Genomic DNA, 18117 nt, shown 5'->3' with positions numbered 1-18117 from the left:
ATTTCAGGAATACCAGAAGTATTTCCAAAACACCAAGCAAAAGCTAGAGGAGAATCCATCGGAGCGCCAGTTTGACTTTAGCGAGATGTACATCTTTGGCAAGTTTGACACGTTTCAGCGGCGGATGAACAAAATCCTAAACATGTTTAACACCATTACCACCTATAATGCCCTGCAGGACTCCAAAATTGAGGGACTGGAAACCATGGCAACCAGATTTCAGGTATTATGGCTATGACGTAGTAGCTAATCAGTATTATCTATTTTTAGGTTTGCAATGAAGACAAAAGAACATACCAGAAAATAGTGTAATTACTAAATTAAAGATAGGTTGTCTTCTTTAATGGACTATAAATGTTGAATTTGGATGAGGCATTTGTCAGTGAACTAAACGAACTGTATAACCTGAGATTTAATTAAAGGTAGTCAAACACCTCATTATGTGCAGCCACTGTAAAATGTTCCCAAGAACTATAGTATACACAATAGGGGGTATAATCAGATTTTATTAAGATGATTAATGTGCAGTTCATAATGGTGATGTGTAAGTCTCCTAGGTTGAATAACATTAAATGAGACACTTTTGAATAATTTGCCTTTGCAGTAGTTCTCCATATCATATATGTAATTATATAATACTTAATCCAGATTTCCAGTATGGGAAGAATATACACATAAGGATAAATTTGTTTGGATAAGGATAAGTTTGATTCTACATATAAGCATTTTATTTTACTGTAATTAGCGTTGTTAACATAAGTGGTATTTGTTCTCTCTGCTGCCTCTTGTGGACAGACTGCAGATATGCAGACAAAATGGGAGGTAACTGTAAAGGAATAACTTTTTTTTAATATAGTAGTGCATGTCTCATTATTAATTGTTAACCAGCATGGGTTGGGAACTAAATCCATAACTTGAACTTAGAAGTAGAAACTGCCCTTTCACAATGATCTGACTTCAGTATTCTGGTTATTTTTTTTCATAATGATGAATTCTGGAATTTTGGCTGGCAGGCTGGTCCTGGATTTGCATGAAAGGGCAAATGTTTCATGTAGCTTTAACCTAGTATTGTCGTACTGTGAGTCCATTAACATTCATTGCATCTCTTTATTCCAGTCACAAGTTTATTTATTCACTCTCATTTTTTTTGTGTGTCCATGGAAACAAAGTTCAGACCCAGAGTGCTCCAATGCTCCAGGAGAACTGAATAATTGAACAAAAGCTTATAGAGATCTATTGCTCACTCCTGTTCTTTGTGAAAGTTGACAGTCTGTAGGAGTAAATTAATATTTTATAAAACCTGCTCCTCTGGACATTTAAGGTGTTCTTGTACACAGGTGAATGTTTATCTTTCCAACTGGGAATACTTTTGGTAAAGATCTGCATGGTTGTTTTATGAAGAGCAGGAACAGGAATACTTCACTCAAAAATGAGTATTCTGTCACCATTTAGGGCTACTTATTCTCATATTATTTTAAGCCCATATGACTTTAAAGGATTAGTTCATCTCAAAATGAAAATTTCCTGATAATTTACTCACCCCAATGCCATCGAAGATGTTTATGTCTTTATTTCTTCAGTGGAAAATACATTGAGGAAAATTTCAGGTTTTTTTTTTTTTCAACGGTAACCAAATTGTTGAAGTCCAAATCAATGCAGTTTCAAAGGGCTTTGGAGTGCTTCAAACGGCTCTACACGATCCCAGATGAGGAATAGGTTCTTATCTTGTGAAATTATCAGTAATTTTCTAAAAGAAAAATAAAATTTAAATACTTTTTAACCACATTTGTTAGTCTTGTGATGGTTTGCGAAGCGCCAAGCATTACATAATCACGTTGGAAAGGTCACACTTGGACCTTTTATTGTATGTTGAATGAAAATTTATGTCTTTATGTCAGTTGATTGTTTAAAATGGTCCTTTCATGTGCGTATCCTGGATGTTTAAAACAATGGGGCGGTACTTACGCCTACATCCAGCGTGACCTTTCCAACGTGATTAAGTAATGCCTGGCTAGCCCAACGCAGACCAGCACAAGACGAACAATTGTATTTAAAAAGTATATATACATTTTTATTTTTTTAATTATTTTTTTAAAATAAAACAAAAAAAGTAATTTCTTTTCTACTGAAGAAAGAAAGACATGACCATTTTGGATGGCATTGGGGTGAGTAAATTATCAGGAAATTTTCATTTTTAGGTGAACTAATCCTTTCATTCTTTTGTGGAACACAGAAGACATTTCCAGGAAGACTCATGCTGCTCTTTCCTTGGCAATGAAACCATATTCAATGGACTATAAATTTCCCTTGACTAAGTCACCATAAATGTCACCATTTATGGTGACTTTTGGCTTAAGAAGACTTGAAGAAGACTACTTTAATAGTTCTTTTTTTAGTCCTCCTTATATATATATATATATATATATATATATATAAATGGCATAAGGGTGAATAAATGATGACAGAATAACAGATTTTTGATTGTAGGTGAACAATTCCTATTCCATATTTTGATAATCCTATAAATAAGACATTTTATGGGGGCATCCCATAAAGAAAAGAAAAAAAAAATGGGCCATTCCCAGAATTCCTGAACACTAAGCTTTTAATAGTCTTAACCACAAACTATTGGTCAGGAAATTAACTAAATTTAAGCAAATACACTACTTAAAAAACCATTGCTGATTTAAAAACATCAAAGACAGAATTAATTTTTGGTAAAATATGGGAAGTTGTGAGTGGATTTCACAAAGAAGCAAGAGTTGCATGGTGATGCACCAGAGAAATGTCAAAAATCTGCTGAGAAATCTTTTATAATAAATGCATCTCTTGCAGTGAAGCAAGGAGGAAGAGGTACCAGTGTGAGCCTTTTTAGCGACTGTGAAACGTCATCTAATGCTTTGGAGTACAGGAGAATATTGCAGAATGGCTTGCTTCCCTCAAATGAAAAGTTGTTTTCTAAAGAGGAATGATCAGGTGTTATTTTTCAACAAGACAATAAGCCACCAAAAAGTGGCTTGAGAACAAATCCACAAGGCTCATGGTTTTGGCCTGGTCAGAGTTCAGATTTGAACAATATAGTCAATATTTGTCCTCACATTAAACTTGCATTTTTCAACTACTCAGGTACCGTTTGAAGCCATTAACATTGAGTGGAACAGTGGAACTAATTTCCCAAACATTGATTTGTGAATAAATGGTTAAGACCATTAAAAGAAAACTTTTGTGCATGTATACATCAGCTGACGGCTGTTTGTTTCTTTGTTATTACGAATTGTGTATGTCCAGGCCATTGTGTTGACCATGAAGAAAAAACAATACAGTTTCCTGGACCAAAGAAGGACTGATTTTGATCAAGACTATGATGAATTTTGTAAACAAACTAGTGAACTACATGTAAGTATGTTTTTAATTGTTTAAAATATAATTATTATGATATTACTAATATTTTTATTTATTTGAATTTGTTTGAATTTGTTTCCGATTAAAACGATGCTCTTAAATATTTCTTTCTAGACCCAACTGAAAACTTTCATGGACAACACCTTTGACAAAATTCAAAATACTGAGCGGGCTTTATATGTGCTCAAGAAATTTGAAAGGTAAGATCTATTTTTATGTATATCATTCAAAAGTTTAAGATTTGTATTTAATTTTAATTCTGTTGCTGCGTTCATTTAATCAAAAATGACAGTAATGTGACATTTTATTGCAATTTTGAATAACGGATTCCTCTGATTGCAAAGAATTCATTTTTTCCTTTCTTTTTTTCTTCTTTTTTAATATTCACCAGGCTTGGCATCCCAGACTTGGGCATCAGTGAAAAGTACCAGAAAATTCTGCAAAACTTTGGCAGGGACATTGAGATGATCTCTCGAATATACACCAAACAGAAGACAGATCCCCCCATTGCTCCAGACGTCCCCCTGTTCGCAGGGAAGATCATGTGGGCTCGGCAGCTTTACAGTCGAATCCAGGAGCCCATGGATCTTTTCCAGCAGCTGCCCGGGGTACTCAGCACCCCAGATGCCAAGCCCATCATTCGAAATTACAATCGGGTGGCCAAGGTCTTGCTGGAGTTTGAGGTGCTTTATCATCAGAGCTGGATGGCACAGGTCAGTTGTCTTGTCAATTCAAATGAAGGTACTGTTGACTACTTGCTTAAGCTTTTTTGGCTCTTTGCTCATGTGCCACTTTCAGTTATCGATGCCTTTGAAAAATAAATTCTTAAATGTACTTTTCTTCCCTTTTTAGATTATATTGTATTGATAGAAATCAATTCCGATCAGCTTTTAAGAAGTACACTAATTCAATTAATGATTCATCTTTATGTTTTAACATAATGGCCATGTGTATTTATATATCTTTCTATAGACTGAGGCAGTTAAATTGGGGCTGCAAGCCTCTTTACTGGTCAAGAGTCCAGAAACTGGGGAGCTGCATGTGAACTTTGACCCCCAGATCTTGACCCAGATTCGAGAGACAGATTGCATGCTAGGAATGGGACTTGAGATTCCACCCTTTGCAGCCATCTTGCAGCGGAAAAAGGATGTTTTCAAAAAGAACTACAATAAACTTCAGGTATCTATCATATAGTATGTGTATCCTTGTTGTACAATACAATGCCCTACGTCCACTCTTTTGTACTTTTGTTGATATGAATTAGTGAAGAAATCAGTCCGGATTATTTCAGGATGAATTACCTTCAGAAAAGATAGCATCCCATTGTAGAAAATAATCTATTAATGTTGTACACGATTAATTGCTAAAGAACCAATTAAGCAACAGCATAGAAAACAATGGAGCACCATTTCTCGTGCTAAAATGGACAAAATGAAACAAAAATTGTACAAAAATGAAAATTCTGAAAATTCTGAAAATTGGAGTAAAAAATTCTCCAAACACAAAACTTCCTTCTGTTTTGGAACACAATGAAGATTTTTAATATCATCTTAATTTTGTCCATCCATTGAAGCAAACTTAAATTCATAAAGACATTGTAAAGGTAATCCATACGAGTTAAGCGATTTTGGATCAGTGATGGTTTGAGCTCCAATATCATGACAATCCTGATTGTATTTGATGGACACGACAGTGCCGAGGACTACCAAACCCTTCTGGAGGATCATGAGCACCTGATGCTCAAACCGTGTATCAGCATGATCATGCACCAACACACACAGCAAGACTTGTGACAGAAGGGTTTGATGAAGATGAAAGTGACGTTGAACATCTCCCATGGTCTGACAGTCACCAGATCTGAATATTATTGAGGTGTTTTGGAGGAGCGAGTCCACCAGCATCATATAGTGACCTGGACACTGTTCTGGAAGAGGAACGGCTCATGATCCCTCTGGTCACTGTGAAGGACTTCTATCTGACAATTGGTGCTGTATTTGGATGCAAAATGAGGCCCTCACCATTCTAACAAATTATTGTGTAGTAAAACCAGGTGTTTCAGTTTTTTTGTCCAACCCCTGTATCTACACATGATTCATATTTTAACATATAGTGACCAGTGGTGTTATAAATCCTAAAAAGAACTATGCCAAGTATGCATATTTCTTAGTGTATAAATGTAGTGTGTTATTGGCCTTCATTAGGCTCATACAGATCATGAGGGCAGATAAAAAAAATGAATAAGAATAAAGTTCAAAGTGGCAATTCTCTAAATAAAATGCAGTCCAATTTCCTTACGATAAAACTTATTGTAAACTGGTTGTTTGAGCAAATTAATTAAGAAACAACTACAGTGCATATTTATTATCTGGAAAACAAGCTCACAACATCTTTACAAAGTGGTGTAAAGACAATGACTGACAAACAAAGACTGAATCACTGGGTATATATACACAGGCAAACAATAGGCTAACAAGAAACAGGTTAGACTGAGAGGGTAACTATGGTGACTAAAAATGGTAACGTCACAGGGCTATGTACAGTATATAAGATGGCACATCATGGTGTTGGCGCAATGGGAACGTGAGTCACGTGTTGTCACACACCAAAACATTAGCCTAGGATGAAGTCAGGTGACGCAAAACAGTGCACAATCAATTCTATAAATAACACTGCGGCGAAAACATCACCATATTCACTTGTCTGAATAAGACATGCAGGCGTACTCGAATTGTGGCACCACATGCGGCCACATGTACCCACATCGCCATGTTGAGATGATGCCTGCACACAGGTTGTGGAAAGTTGCACAAGCACTGTATTATAAGAACGACTCTGTATAAGAAGAACCTGGGGCTGAGTTCAAATACACACTATTAAACCTGATGAATGTGAGTGGAGAGGACCAGCCTGCCGCAGCACAAATATCACTCAAAGACAAAGGCAAACAAGTCCTCTTCCGCCTGGCCAAACTTCTGCCAAATGGACTCCACTACTTGAGGGTGGATTTGCCAATCCCTGGCCTCAGCCCTTGCCTTGACAGGACTTCTGCTCCCAAATTGAGGTGTCCCTTGATAAGAGCAGTGCCCTCAGTGAGAGCAGTTTGCCATCCTCCCTGAGTTGGATGAACTTGGATCTGCTGGACCAGCCTGAACAGGGGGCCCGAACGGAACCCGCACTTGTGATTTATGTAGGAGACTACCAATTTGTTGTCCGTCCGCACCAACATATGATACAGGTCTTGGAGAAAGTGTTTTATTGCTAAGAACATAGCCCTTCCAAAGACCCTGAGCTGGAAGGGCTTCCGTGACCGTTCCCCAGCACATAAGAGAGGCCCATCGTAATGATATTGCAACTGTAAAATACTTCTAGAGGGACCCAAGGTGAGAAACCGGGGATCAAGCATCCAGAGAGAAAGGCCACAAAGAGCACTGCATGTGCCCCTTACCATAAACAGGTTTTAATTAGGGTTGAAACCCTCTGCTTTTGAGCCACTACTCATGTGTCATGAACTCACCACTCAGGTCTCATGTGCAGCAAGCCTAACGGAATTACGTTGGCAGCTGCCGCCATAAGATCCATCAGAACCTGGCATTGATGGACGAAAAGCTCATTGTCTAACCTCGGACTGCCTACCGTGGTGTGAAAAGAAAACACCCAAGTTTGGGACAATTGCGCCCGCATCTTGGTCAAACCCCAAACCTCCCTGAGAAACATTGTTTTCTGCCATGGACAGATTGGTCTTGTTTAGATTTAGTCTCAAAACTAAATTCTTGACATAAGCGGGAACAACCTCTCAATGTGGAACTGCCAACTCTCGTAATCTGGTGATAATGAGCTAGTCGTCGATGTCATTTAGCACCCAGATGCCAACCCTTACTACCTTTCTGGTAGGAAAACTCGCCCCATTGCCCCTTTGGCCAGAAGCGCAAGAAACTGGCTTTACTGTTATAAGCACACCGTTGAAACGCAGTGGACGATACCTGAACTGGATCCTGTGACCATTTTCTATTGTTCGAAGTACCCACTTAGAGATATTGGCCTGAAGTTTCATTGCTCTTAACTTCTCTGCAAGGGAAACAAATTTGACACTTTTGTTAAAAGTGAGGGAGGGAACAATGTTGGTGCCCTGAAACAGCACACATTTGTTTTTAGTGGAGATGGGGCAGAAACCCCGCTAGGAACAGTTATTTTATAGAATTGATTACACACTGCATTGTGTCATCTGACTTTTTCCTAGGCCAATGTTTTGGTGTGTACTACACATGACGCTTACATGCTCAGAAGGCCTTCCCATTGTGTCAACAGCATGATGCGGCATCAATATTCCTTCAAAGCATAGCATAGCAAGCATATTTTAGCTTCTGTTGACCATTTTTTGTACTTTATATATTTGCATTGATCAATGTTTATATGTTTAATGACGTTGTTTATCTAATGTTTATGTAATACTGCTTATATCACCATTCACATTTTGTGCTTGATATCAATTCAATTTCTTTCATCCTGATGTTTTTTTCCTCCAAAACATTCAACTTAGCCCATCAGGTCAGTGGTATGGTACTGTGCTCTGATATGCATAGCTTTACTAAAAAGGTCATTTTCTTTTTTTGTGTGCTTTTTGCCTTATATGTTTCTTGCCTCAGTTGATGATGACAGAGAACTCTAGGGTGAGGTCTAAGATCCAGCCAGCCTTTGAACAACTGCTCATGCCACACGTCGCCAAAGTAGATGAGGCCATCCTGCCCGGTCTGACCTCCCTCAATTGGAGCTCCCTAAACATAGAGAAATACCTTAATCGAATCACTGCTGCACTCGGTGAGTTAGTTAGTCAATTTCCATCCCCACATCAGTAACATTCACTACAGTAAATGGCCACAAGTATGTGGATACCCAAACACCCCCATACCTGTATATACTTTGTTCAACTTTTAATTTCAAGGCTACCTGCATTAATTAGAATCTGGCCCTTAAGTGCCACTATAAAAGCCTCCGCTCTTCTTGGAAGGCTTTCTATTTTATGTGGGAACATGTCTGCCAGGGTTTTCTCCCATTTAGACACAAGCACAAAGGGATGTCCACATACTTTCGTCCTTGTAGTGTACATATAATGCTTGCTTATAATTGTGGCCAGTGTGATTATAAATCTGAAAGGGTTCTTTCTTCTGGTTCACAGACAACCTTGAACTTCTGCTGCACAGAGTGAATGACCTGGTTGAGTTTAGAATCGATGCTGTTCTGCAGGAAATGAGCACAGCTACATTGTGTGTGCTTCCTGAAGATGAGCCATGCACCTGCGAGGAGTTTGTTCAGACCACCAAGGTACACACACATACATATACATAAAACAAATTATGTTTTATTAACAAAGTTCGGGAGGAGCATGTTCAGATAATTAACGTGGGTGGAGAGCACTCAGCAATCAATGATAAGAGGTGTATATACTGTAGATTCAGCAGTCTCACCTCAATCCATTGAGAATTTAGCAGCATCCCTCCACCACCCCTTCTCCACTCTTCTAGTCATAAACATTTACGACTAGAAGGGGGGTTTGGGGGATACTCTGGGAGCTCGGAGCCCTCCCCCTGGACAGCACGCCAAATACGCATAGACCAGCAAAATTACAAAAAATGGTGACTCGTCCTGCAGGACCCGGTGTCTGAGTCACGTGTACCAAGTAACCAAACATGGCGGACGCAGTGATGATGTCACACGGTTCTCCCCAGCGTTTAAAAAGATCAATTAAAAACACATCATCAGTTTAAATGTCTTCAGGAAGCCGATTGATTGTGTGCTGTGTGAAGATTGCAGTGTGTGAAAGAGAAGGAAACATGGCAAACTATTGTTATGGCTCGATTCTCGCGTTTGCCGAGGCAGCGTGTAGATAACGAAACTGTAAATAATATTAAAACAGTATTTTTGGTGATTATGGCCGCATTTAATTCTGATGAATTAAAATGGTGAGCAGCGAACGTCGAAAATCGTTTTAAATTTTTCCCTGCCGGTCCTCCGCTTCAGGGTATCGAAAACAAGACGAAAATAGCAGGGCTGTCCTCCCCGTGGAGGATGCGAGAATCGGTCCTCCGCCGAGCCCTCAGAAAATGTTGTATCTAGCGTCAGGTGCGCTTCGGGACATATCGGTTTTCAGCGAATGCACGCTGCAGTGTTCGCCACAAGGACTTGCGGCCAGGCTGCGGCCAGACTGCTGAGAGCTGTCCCCCCCGGCATGGAGAGATCGAGGTCGCCTCCCTTCCGGAGCTCTTGGGAAATCAGTGCTGTGTTCCCGCTGTCCAGTACGTCTCGGGCATCACTGTTTTCCCGCGTACCTTGCGCCGCCTCAGCCACCTCTAGAAAGACCTGTGGCTGGGCAGCGTTCACGTCCGCACACCGACAATCGTTCTCGACTACTCCCTGCCGGTCAGCCACTTCAGGGGGTCGGAAACGAGTATCGGTTAACACCCGAGGTCAGCCTCGAGAGGCTGGTTCCCTTATTAGATTATCTCGGCGCATGGCCTTCCGAATGCCATGCCTTCCAAATATATCTGCGTGGGCCCTGCATACTGTAGAGCTGGGTTATAGACTACAGTTCAGTTCCCCTCCCCCGAGGTCCAACGGGGTGGTCTGGACTGTGGTCGACCCAGAGCAGGTTCGGGTCATGAAACAGGAAGTTCAATCCCTGTTGGTTAAGGAGGCCATGGAATATGTTCCTCTGCCAGACAGGGAGTCCAGGTTCTACATCCGGTACTTCATAGTTCCCAAGAAGGATGTGGGGTTGCGTCCTATAATAGATCTCTGGCACCTGAGTTTGTAAGCGCAAGACCGTAAGCAGTCATAAGTGTACTGCTCCAGTGAGCCTTCCATTTCTTCCAGAGCTGTACACTGAGGTGTCAGGTTCATGGGAACAGCCATTCTTTGCCTTACAGAGACAGTAGTGTACAGATTTAGAGAGGCACTGGTGCAGTCAACCTACTTTGGGCAGTTGATTCCTCGGTGAGTGCAGGCTTCTCCTAATATACCTGAGCCCTCGCCAGGGATGGCTTAATAGGGGATTATCACACTGATACGTAATACTTCCGGATTCAGTGATCTTTGTGCACTGCTACTCCGTTGAATTACCGATCTCCCTGGCGAACTGATGACAGACAATACTAAGTTTATTTATACGTCATCCCTGGTAAATTAGTCTGATTCACTAAAGTGCCGGCTGCAAATAAACGTGCTACCTTGTTTTATTTTAAAGTTTTAATCCACTTCTTCCTTATACTCAATTCAGTCGGGAATCCATGAAAACTTAAGTAGGGTTGGGGTCGTTGGTTAGATTTACAAAGTGGAACAGAGCAGTGACATATATAGCCTTCGTCTCAGCCATTGTTGAACTGCGTCGGAAGTGGACATGCACAAAGTTGACAAATCCCGCCCATGAAACCCGGAAGCGTGCTAATCCCCTATAGAGGCTCATGAGGGATTAAGTGAGATTACGCTCCTTCCCAATGCAATGTTGTGCAGGTAGTTTCCATTCGCTGGCTGACTTTTTAAGTTTCAGTGCCTAATGTTCTAATATCTGTAGGCACTGGTCTGCATGGCATAGTTGGTATTGACATCCCCATTGAGTCATCTGATGCAACGTTGAGTTCCCACTAGTGGTGCGTGATATATCAGCCGCCGATATAATATCGTCCTACATGGTCAATTTTTTACATATCGGTATCGTTCTGATGTTAGGATAGGGCCAATGTGAACAGGTCGATAATCATTCCTGTTTGACGTGTCTGTAGATGTGAGTGTGGGGGCGGAGGTGTTTGTTTTTGCACAAACGCATACATTACACGTCACATAATGTGCTGAAGCAGGTGCTGGAAGTGCAAAGTGTCTGAAGAGTATTCTCGCTTGGGCTGCATGACGTATCATTTTAGCATCGATATCATGATATGCCCATCCACGATAGTCACATCGCAGGAAGTAGGCTACGGGCCAGCATCTCCCCAGCCCGTAGCCTTATTTGACTGGGTGAGTAATGTAGATGATGGACTGCTGCGCTTGTAGAGAGAAATGAGCAGAGAGAGTCCCGATCACTCTCACCATCTTTAATCTGCCTCTCTCTCCCCCCCTCGAACGTCTTTGAGAATGTTTTTATTTTTTTTCTCGTTCACTTGTTCCTCTCTCAGGGAACCATGGTTACACATGGAACCTGAGACGTTTTCTGGCTGAAGAAATAACCAATCTGATCATCATCATTCAATTTATTTCTCATTTTAGGAGCTTTGCATCAAAGGAGCCCAAATGCTGCATACCAAAAGCTCATTGGTGGAGGAGGCAGCCAATGAGCTGATTAACATGTTACTGGAATTTGAGCATAAAGAGGAACAAGAGAGAAACCGTGATGAAAGCAGGACAGAGAGTAAAGTGGAGCCGATGGACAGTGATGGTAAGACCTGTTGTTGATCATCCATGTGGTATATGCTCTAGAAATTGCATGCCCCCCCGACAATATATATATATATATATATATATATATATAATCAATATATAAATTCATCAATTTCAATCAATTTAACAAACATATACTCAATTTGAGGAAATGAGGTATGTGGGGCTGCTCCGATCGAGAAGTTGTGTATCGGCATTGACCGATAATCACATTCTATGACTCAACAGATAGCCACTAAATCGCCACTAAAAGACTTGGAAGTAAATTCCCACTGCTGTGAGTGGATAACAGTTTTGCATATTATATAATGACTTTGAACTCACCCGTTGGGGAAATTACTTTGAAAACGTCCAATGTTGTAAAATGGAAACTGGAATGATTCACCCATACATGTTCGACCCAGAGTCCGTGTGTTGCACAATTCCTGTCAGATCCAATATAGACGGCACAGCACCCTCTACTCTTAATCGGTCTGCAAATCCAGTCTTGTTTGCAAAACAATCCTCAGTGAAATGAAGCGAACAGAAGAGATGTTTTACCCTCATCAGCTGGAACGTCTATCTATGCAGTCCTATTACAATCCAGAGGAAGCATACAGCCACTGTCTTCTTCCACAACCAGGCACTGCACAATATTCTGCATTGCTCGGTATCTCCGGTTTGTCATCACGAGGTAGGCCTATGTTATTTAGCTATGCGTGAAATGCGCAAATTGGTGGGCGTGGCTAAACTGGCCATGTTGAATTAGGCATTGATCTTCTTCTGTGGGGGTGGTGTTTTATCCTCTTTGATGTCATAGTTTCCCACTTTTAAAAATGAGTCATTTGCAGAGGCTGGTGTCAATAAAAGCTTTTATTGGACTAACAAGGATGTTTTCAGTTCTGAAACTTACAGGATATTCTTATAATATGATGACCTCTTAGATGTCAAAAGCTCAAGGAAAATTTGCTCCACATGGCTCGGAGGGGTTAAAAAATAAAGGCCTTCCGAAGCGAACCGATGCGTTTATAAAGTAAAATAACTAGCTTCGGCTAAACGAACATACGGATTCCACTTACGCCTAAAGTGCAACTTACACAACTTGAGACGTCGGAAGTAGCGTCATGGCGTATAGCGTAAATATCAACAGTATGTCGGATTACTCACATAAGTGGAATCCATATGTTTGTTTGGCTGGAAGCTAGTTATTTTACTTCATAAAGTTGTAAATATGTATATTGTTTCTTACACAAACACATCGCTTCAGTTCAGATGGTCTTTATTAGGGCATTCGTGTCATTAACAGAGACAAATCAAGACCTTACTAGAGCTCAATTCACCCTTTCATTGAAAAACAACCTCAATCCTCTTTTTTTCCTTGCTGGTTATAAAGCAGATCATTGGCCCTATTTTAACGATCTGAAACGCAAGTGTCAAAGCACAAAGCAAGTAACTTTGTGGGCGGATCCCGGCGCTGTTGCTATTTAACCGGCGGGATAAATGCCTCTTGTGCCTGGCGCAAATCTAAAAGGGGTTGGTCTAGAGTAGCTTCATCATTCATAGGTGTGGTTTGGGCATAACGGGAAACAAACCAATAAGAGTGTCATCTCACATTCCCTTTAAGAGCATGATGAACGAGGTGTGCTTGTTCCGTGGCGCAATACTATTATAATGGCGCATTTACCAGGCGCGCTTCAATCGGTTCACAGACGAGGAGATTGTTCTCGTCAGGGCCGTAAAAGAAAGAGAAGTGACATTGGGGATGAGAAAAACCCACCCAAATTAGCTTCGGTTAAACATGCTTTTGATAATTTGGGTAAATGTGTAAGCTTTATGCCTATTTTTCCCATCGTCATGTACACAACAATAATTTCCCTTATGTTTATAAATGTTTCCTTATAATAATGTATCATTTGCAAAAAGTAAAATGTGTAGCTGAGAGAATCATTTACAGTGTATGTGCGTTGTTCTCTGTATTATGGCCAAGCATGCACGCTTAAAATAGCATCTGAATGTACGCGCAACTGACTTTAGACCGGGTTTTTTTCTGGTCATTGGCGCAATTGTTTTCTGGAACTGTAAAATAGCACCAGGGATTGTTTGTGCCAAAACACGCCTCCTTTTTGCGCTGACCCGCCCGGGGAGCGCAAGTTAATTTCCTAGTTTACCGACGTGCGTCTTTGGAGGGAAAAAGCCTGCTTTGCGCGAGTGCAAAATAGGAATGATAAATGCATCAGTGAATAAAGTCATTTGCACCGGGTGCAAGACAGAGCCCCATATCTATGAATTAGACCCACCTCCATATTTGATATATCCTTCTCAATTGACTGAATGGTTTCCATTTTTTTTTAGTGGAATTATCAGTGTGTTGCAAAAAAAAAAAAAAATAATAATAATATTTGTTTTTTCCTTTTTCCCACCACTGTTTAAATGATCAAAAGTGCTTTTATAGAATCTCCACTGTTGACAAAAAGTTTCAAATGCTCACAAAAATGTATACCCTAAAGATATATAATGTTAATATGCCAATAAGTCTTTTTTTTATACACTTGAAAAAAAAATATAGTGAGAAAAACCAAATGATGATCAGTGAACCCTATGGAATGAAAAAACAAACAAACAAACAAACAAAAAATAATCCGACTACTAAAATGATTGGACACATAGATCCATTCCAGTCGAGCAACACTAACTCTCTTATCCATCATTTTAATCCAAGTATATTGTCTCACTTACACATCTAAAATATCTATTTTTCTAATTATCTTCTATAACAGAGATCAAGACTAAAATAGGTTCTTCATTGGTACGATCAACAGTCCAATTTTCAGTACAGCTCCAATCGCCTCCCATAATTATATTACAATCAGAACACTGATTTAAGACATTACTTAACATACTGAAAAAGATAACTCGTTCATGCCCCACATTAGGTGCATATACTGTACATTTACAAAATAAAAACGAACTCCTTCAATATCAGCCTTCACTACAAGAAGTCTACCATTTTAACACAGTCTCATCCCAAGAAGTCATATAACTGACGTCTTGGGACGTCTTTTGACCATATCCGCCTTTTTAGGGTATGCGTCGGTTATATAACGATCCTGGGACGTCATAACTGACACTTTACCTTTAAGGTCAGTTAGGTGACGGGGTAGGTTTAGGGGTAGGTTTGGGTCTGGGGTAGGGTTAGGATCCGATAACGTCATCTAACCGACGTTTAAGGGTACCCTAAAAAGGCGGATATTGACCTATGGTCAAAAGACGTCCCAAGACGTCAGTTATATGACGTCTTGTGATGAGACTGTGCTGCCCATTTACATGTTCCTTTATTTTTACATGAACTTATAACATGAACATAATGACACAAACTATTATATCTGGAGAGAAAAATATTGCACCCCTGCATTCATATTTTTTTTTAACTCATAAGGTCAATTACAAAAGTAGGGGAGTGCGGGGCACAACCTAACGCGGGGTTAAATGTAACACGGACCGTTTACATAGTTCGTCAGGATCAAGCAGGCTGTGTTTACGATATTTTTCTCTTGTTGCCAGAAGACGGTCTCCCGCGAATTTGCGGAAAATTTTGATTATATTTCGTGAAGATACTTGACAAAGAGTGTTTTGACACCATTAAAGTATTTTTTTTTTCATCATAGATTTTTTTTTCGGTTTCTGAGTTGGGTGTATAAGTTTCCAAATCTAACTTTATATTGCCTTATATCACTGTCTTGTTGGCTCAAACATAGCACCGTTTTGAAACTTGTCAGCAATTCCTAGCGACTGTTAGCTAGGCTTAAAATATGTAATACACAGTGGGGTTCGTTGTAACACAGTGTTACAAACAAGACGCCAAGTGTACAACGATAATCAAATGAAAACGGAGCCTCACAACTTTTCAGGTTTGAGTATACATTTAACTTTGTTGGACTTCCACAAACAATGTTGGAATTTAAAATGTTTAAAATTTATGAAAAAATTAATGAAATGAATGATAACTTGTTTATTTATTAAAAATATGGCCTGTTTTTAATGCAATAAAACCTTAAAATTATTATTTTAAGCTCATTTGTGATTATTACTGTTATTATTATTAATAATAATAATAATAATTGTACATGCAGCTGCCACACACAAATCTAATTTAATTGCAATTACAATATTTTATAATTGTATTTATTAGTATTTATTGCAAAACTGTACAACCCTTTTCTATGTCTCTATCCTTGATATTGACCCACAATAGAAGGATGATTGGATGAGGGATGGATGTATGGATATCTGTCTATACAGATGCACAAACAATATAAAACTATACAAATAAAATTGTACTGAATTAAGTGTGTTACACACAAGTGTTAAAACTAACCCCTCTGTCTGTTACAATTAACCCCATATATGGGGTAAGTTGTAACATTTGCACTTCTGTCATTTTTAGTGCAACTGTACGAAAATGGTAGGTCCTAGAAAAAAACTTTAAGTGTTCATTTGAAGCAGAGATGTGTATGTTGCTTGTGTAAAAAAAATATTAATCCAACCTAATTATTTTTTAATTAACTGAGCCAAAACCAAAATGCGTTAGGTTGTGCCCCGCTCTCCCCTACTTTTTTCTCTATTATTTCTATACTTTTTAACTTGTTTAGACGGAAAATTGAACTTAATTTTACTCAAGAGATAGTAAATTACCCCCACAGTCTTCTGAAGAAATGTAAATGACTTTACAACCTTCTCTACATCAGATAAAAAGTCCTTAACATTAACCTGCTTTCCAAATGTATTGTCTAGAAACTGATCAATTTCCTCTAAGTATACAAAGAGATATTATACTGATCAGTACTAGTACTGGGCCTTCTTTCGCCTTTGTCGCCATTGGTTTTTGGCTTGCGTGGTAAATTACCTTTACCAGCATTATCAGTATTCTAACTTGTTACCTCCAGTGGCGTAACTTTGTTTTAAAAAGTGGGTGGGACATGTGTATAAATAAATGAATCACGTGACACGTGAATAAAAACATAAATCCGACTTTACAACATGTGCAGTGGAATAACCATACAGAGAGTCCTGTAAAATTAAACAAATAAATTGACTTAATAATATGAATAAAAATTATATAAACAAAAATAATATACATAAAAGTTTTAAAAGTAAATTAACTATTAGGACAGAATTTTGATAACTGATTTTTTGCGGAACGCACACAATTAAAATTTAAATTGGCTTATACCCTATCCATTGTACACACAAACTGCTGTACAATTAAACAAATAAATGGGCCTAATAATATAAATAAAGATTAAAAAATAAGTGTATAAACAAAAATGTAAAAAAAATAAATAAAGGCCTACATAAACATTTAAAAAGTAAATTAACTATTAGGCCAACATTTTGATAACTAAACGTTTGCACAGCGCTCACAAATAAAATAAAATTATGCTCATATCAATTGTACAAAAAAATGCTGTAAAATTAAACGAATAAATAAAATTATATATAATTATATATATATATATATATATATATATATATATTATATTATATTTTTATTTATAATTATATATAATTAAAAATATACCGGCTATATACTGTAGGCTACATCAACGTTTTAAAAGTATGCTAAATGAACTATTAGGCCAAAATTCGTATAACTGAACTTTTGCGCTGAGTGCATGGATTACAATTTAAATGGCTTATTTTGTCAAACTTAAAAAAAAAAAGAAAGAAAGAAAGAAAATGAATTGTTTTCCTTATCTACAGTTCTTTTGAGTTCACCTTCAAGAACACAAGTTTGGACAATGTCTGAGGCTTCAGACTCATGCGGTGGTTGCGGAGAAAACCCTCTCTGCCCTTGGGATGCTGAACACAATGCGAGCCTCTTTAGCCAGGCGGGGAAAAGAAATGGAGTCAGACTCGTGGTGTGAGCGGAGCGAAATTGGAGCGGGAAATAGGACGACGCTCCGTCCTTTTAAAAAATGCCATTCTGCGCTCTGTCCAAGATCCGCCCGTTCGCGCTCCACTCCGCTCACATGCTCTGCAACGGAACGAACAAATAGTCTTCGAAACGGATTGAAGCGCGCTTGTGAAGATGTGAAGACTGTGTGTGAGCCACGAGATACACTGTAACCACGCTACCGATCGCAGGCGGCAAAGAGCACTTTGATCACTTGATTTAAAAAACAACGTATTTCAGGGCTAGATCGCTTCTTTTATTTTACAAACGAACTAAATTAATGGTCTGTCAGTTGGAGATGTTTTATTTATTTCTACTGTTAGCTATCCGTGCCACGAGAGCTTTTAAAAAGTGGTGGG

At 39.0% G+C, this 18117-nt stretch overlaps 1 protein-coding gene across 2 annotated transcripts in view; it reads left to right on the top strand.

Moving 5' to 3' along the window:
• Positions 1-18117, top strand: part of dnah5 (dynein, axonemal, heavy chain 5) — a 174692-nt gene that overhangs the window by 22918 nt on the left and 133657 nt on the right. For both annotated transcript variants that reach the window (XM_089117480.1, XM_089117479.1), the window contains exons 11-18: positions 8-223; positions 3289-3396; positions 3517-3602; positions 3794-4115; positions 4375-4581; positions 8046-8217; positions 8576-8721; positions 11656-11824. In XM_089117480.1, the coding sequence (XP_088973606.1) occupies positions 8-223; positions 3289-3396; positions 3517-3602; positions 3794-4115; positions 4375-4581; positions 8046-8217; positions 8576-8721; positions 11656-11824 (1426 nt within the window). The remainder of the gene's footprint in view (positions 1-7; positions 224-3288; positions 3397-3516; positions 3603-3793; positions 4116-4374; positions 4582-8045; positions 8218-8575; positions 8722-11655; positions 11825-18117) is intronic.

This window comes from Pimephales promelas, chromosome 12 (genome assembly GCF_988280905.1).
Source record: "Pimephales promelas chromosome 12, fPimPro1.hap1.1, whole genome shotgun sequence".
NCBI classification, from domain to species: domain Eukaryota; kingdom Metazoa; phylum Chordata; class Actinopteri; order Cypriniformes; family Leuciscidae; genus Pimephales; species Pimephales promelas.
This window is presented reverse-complemented; position numbering and strand designations above follow the sequence as displayed.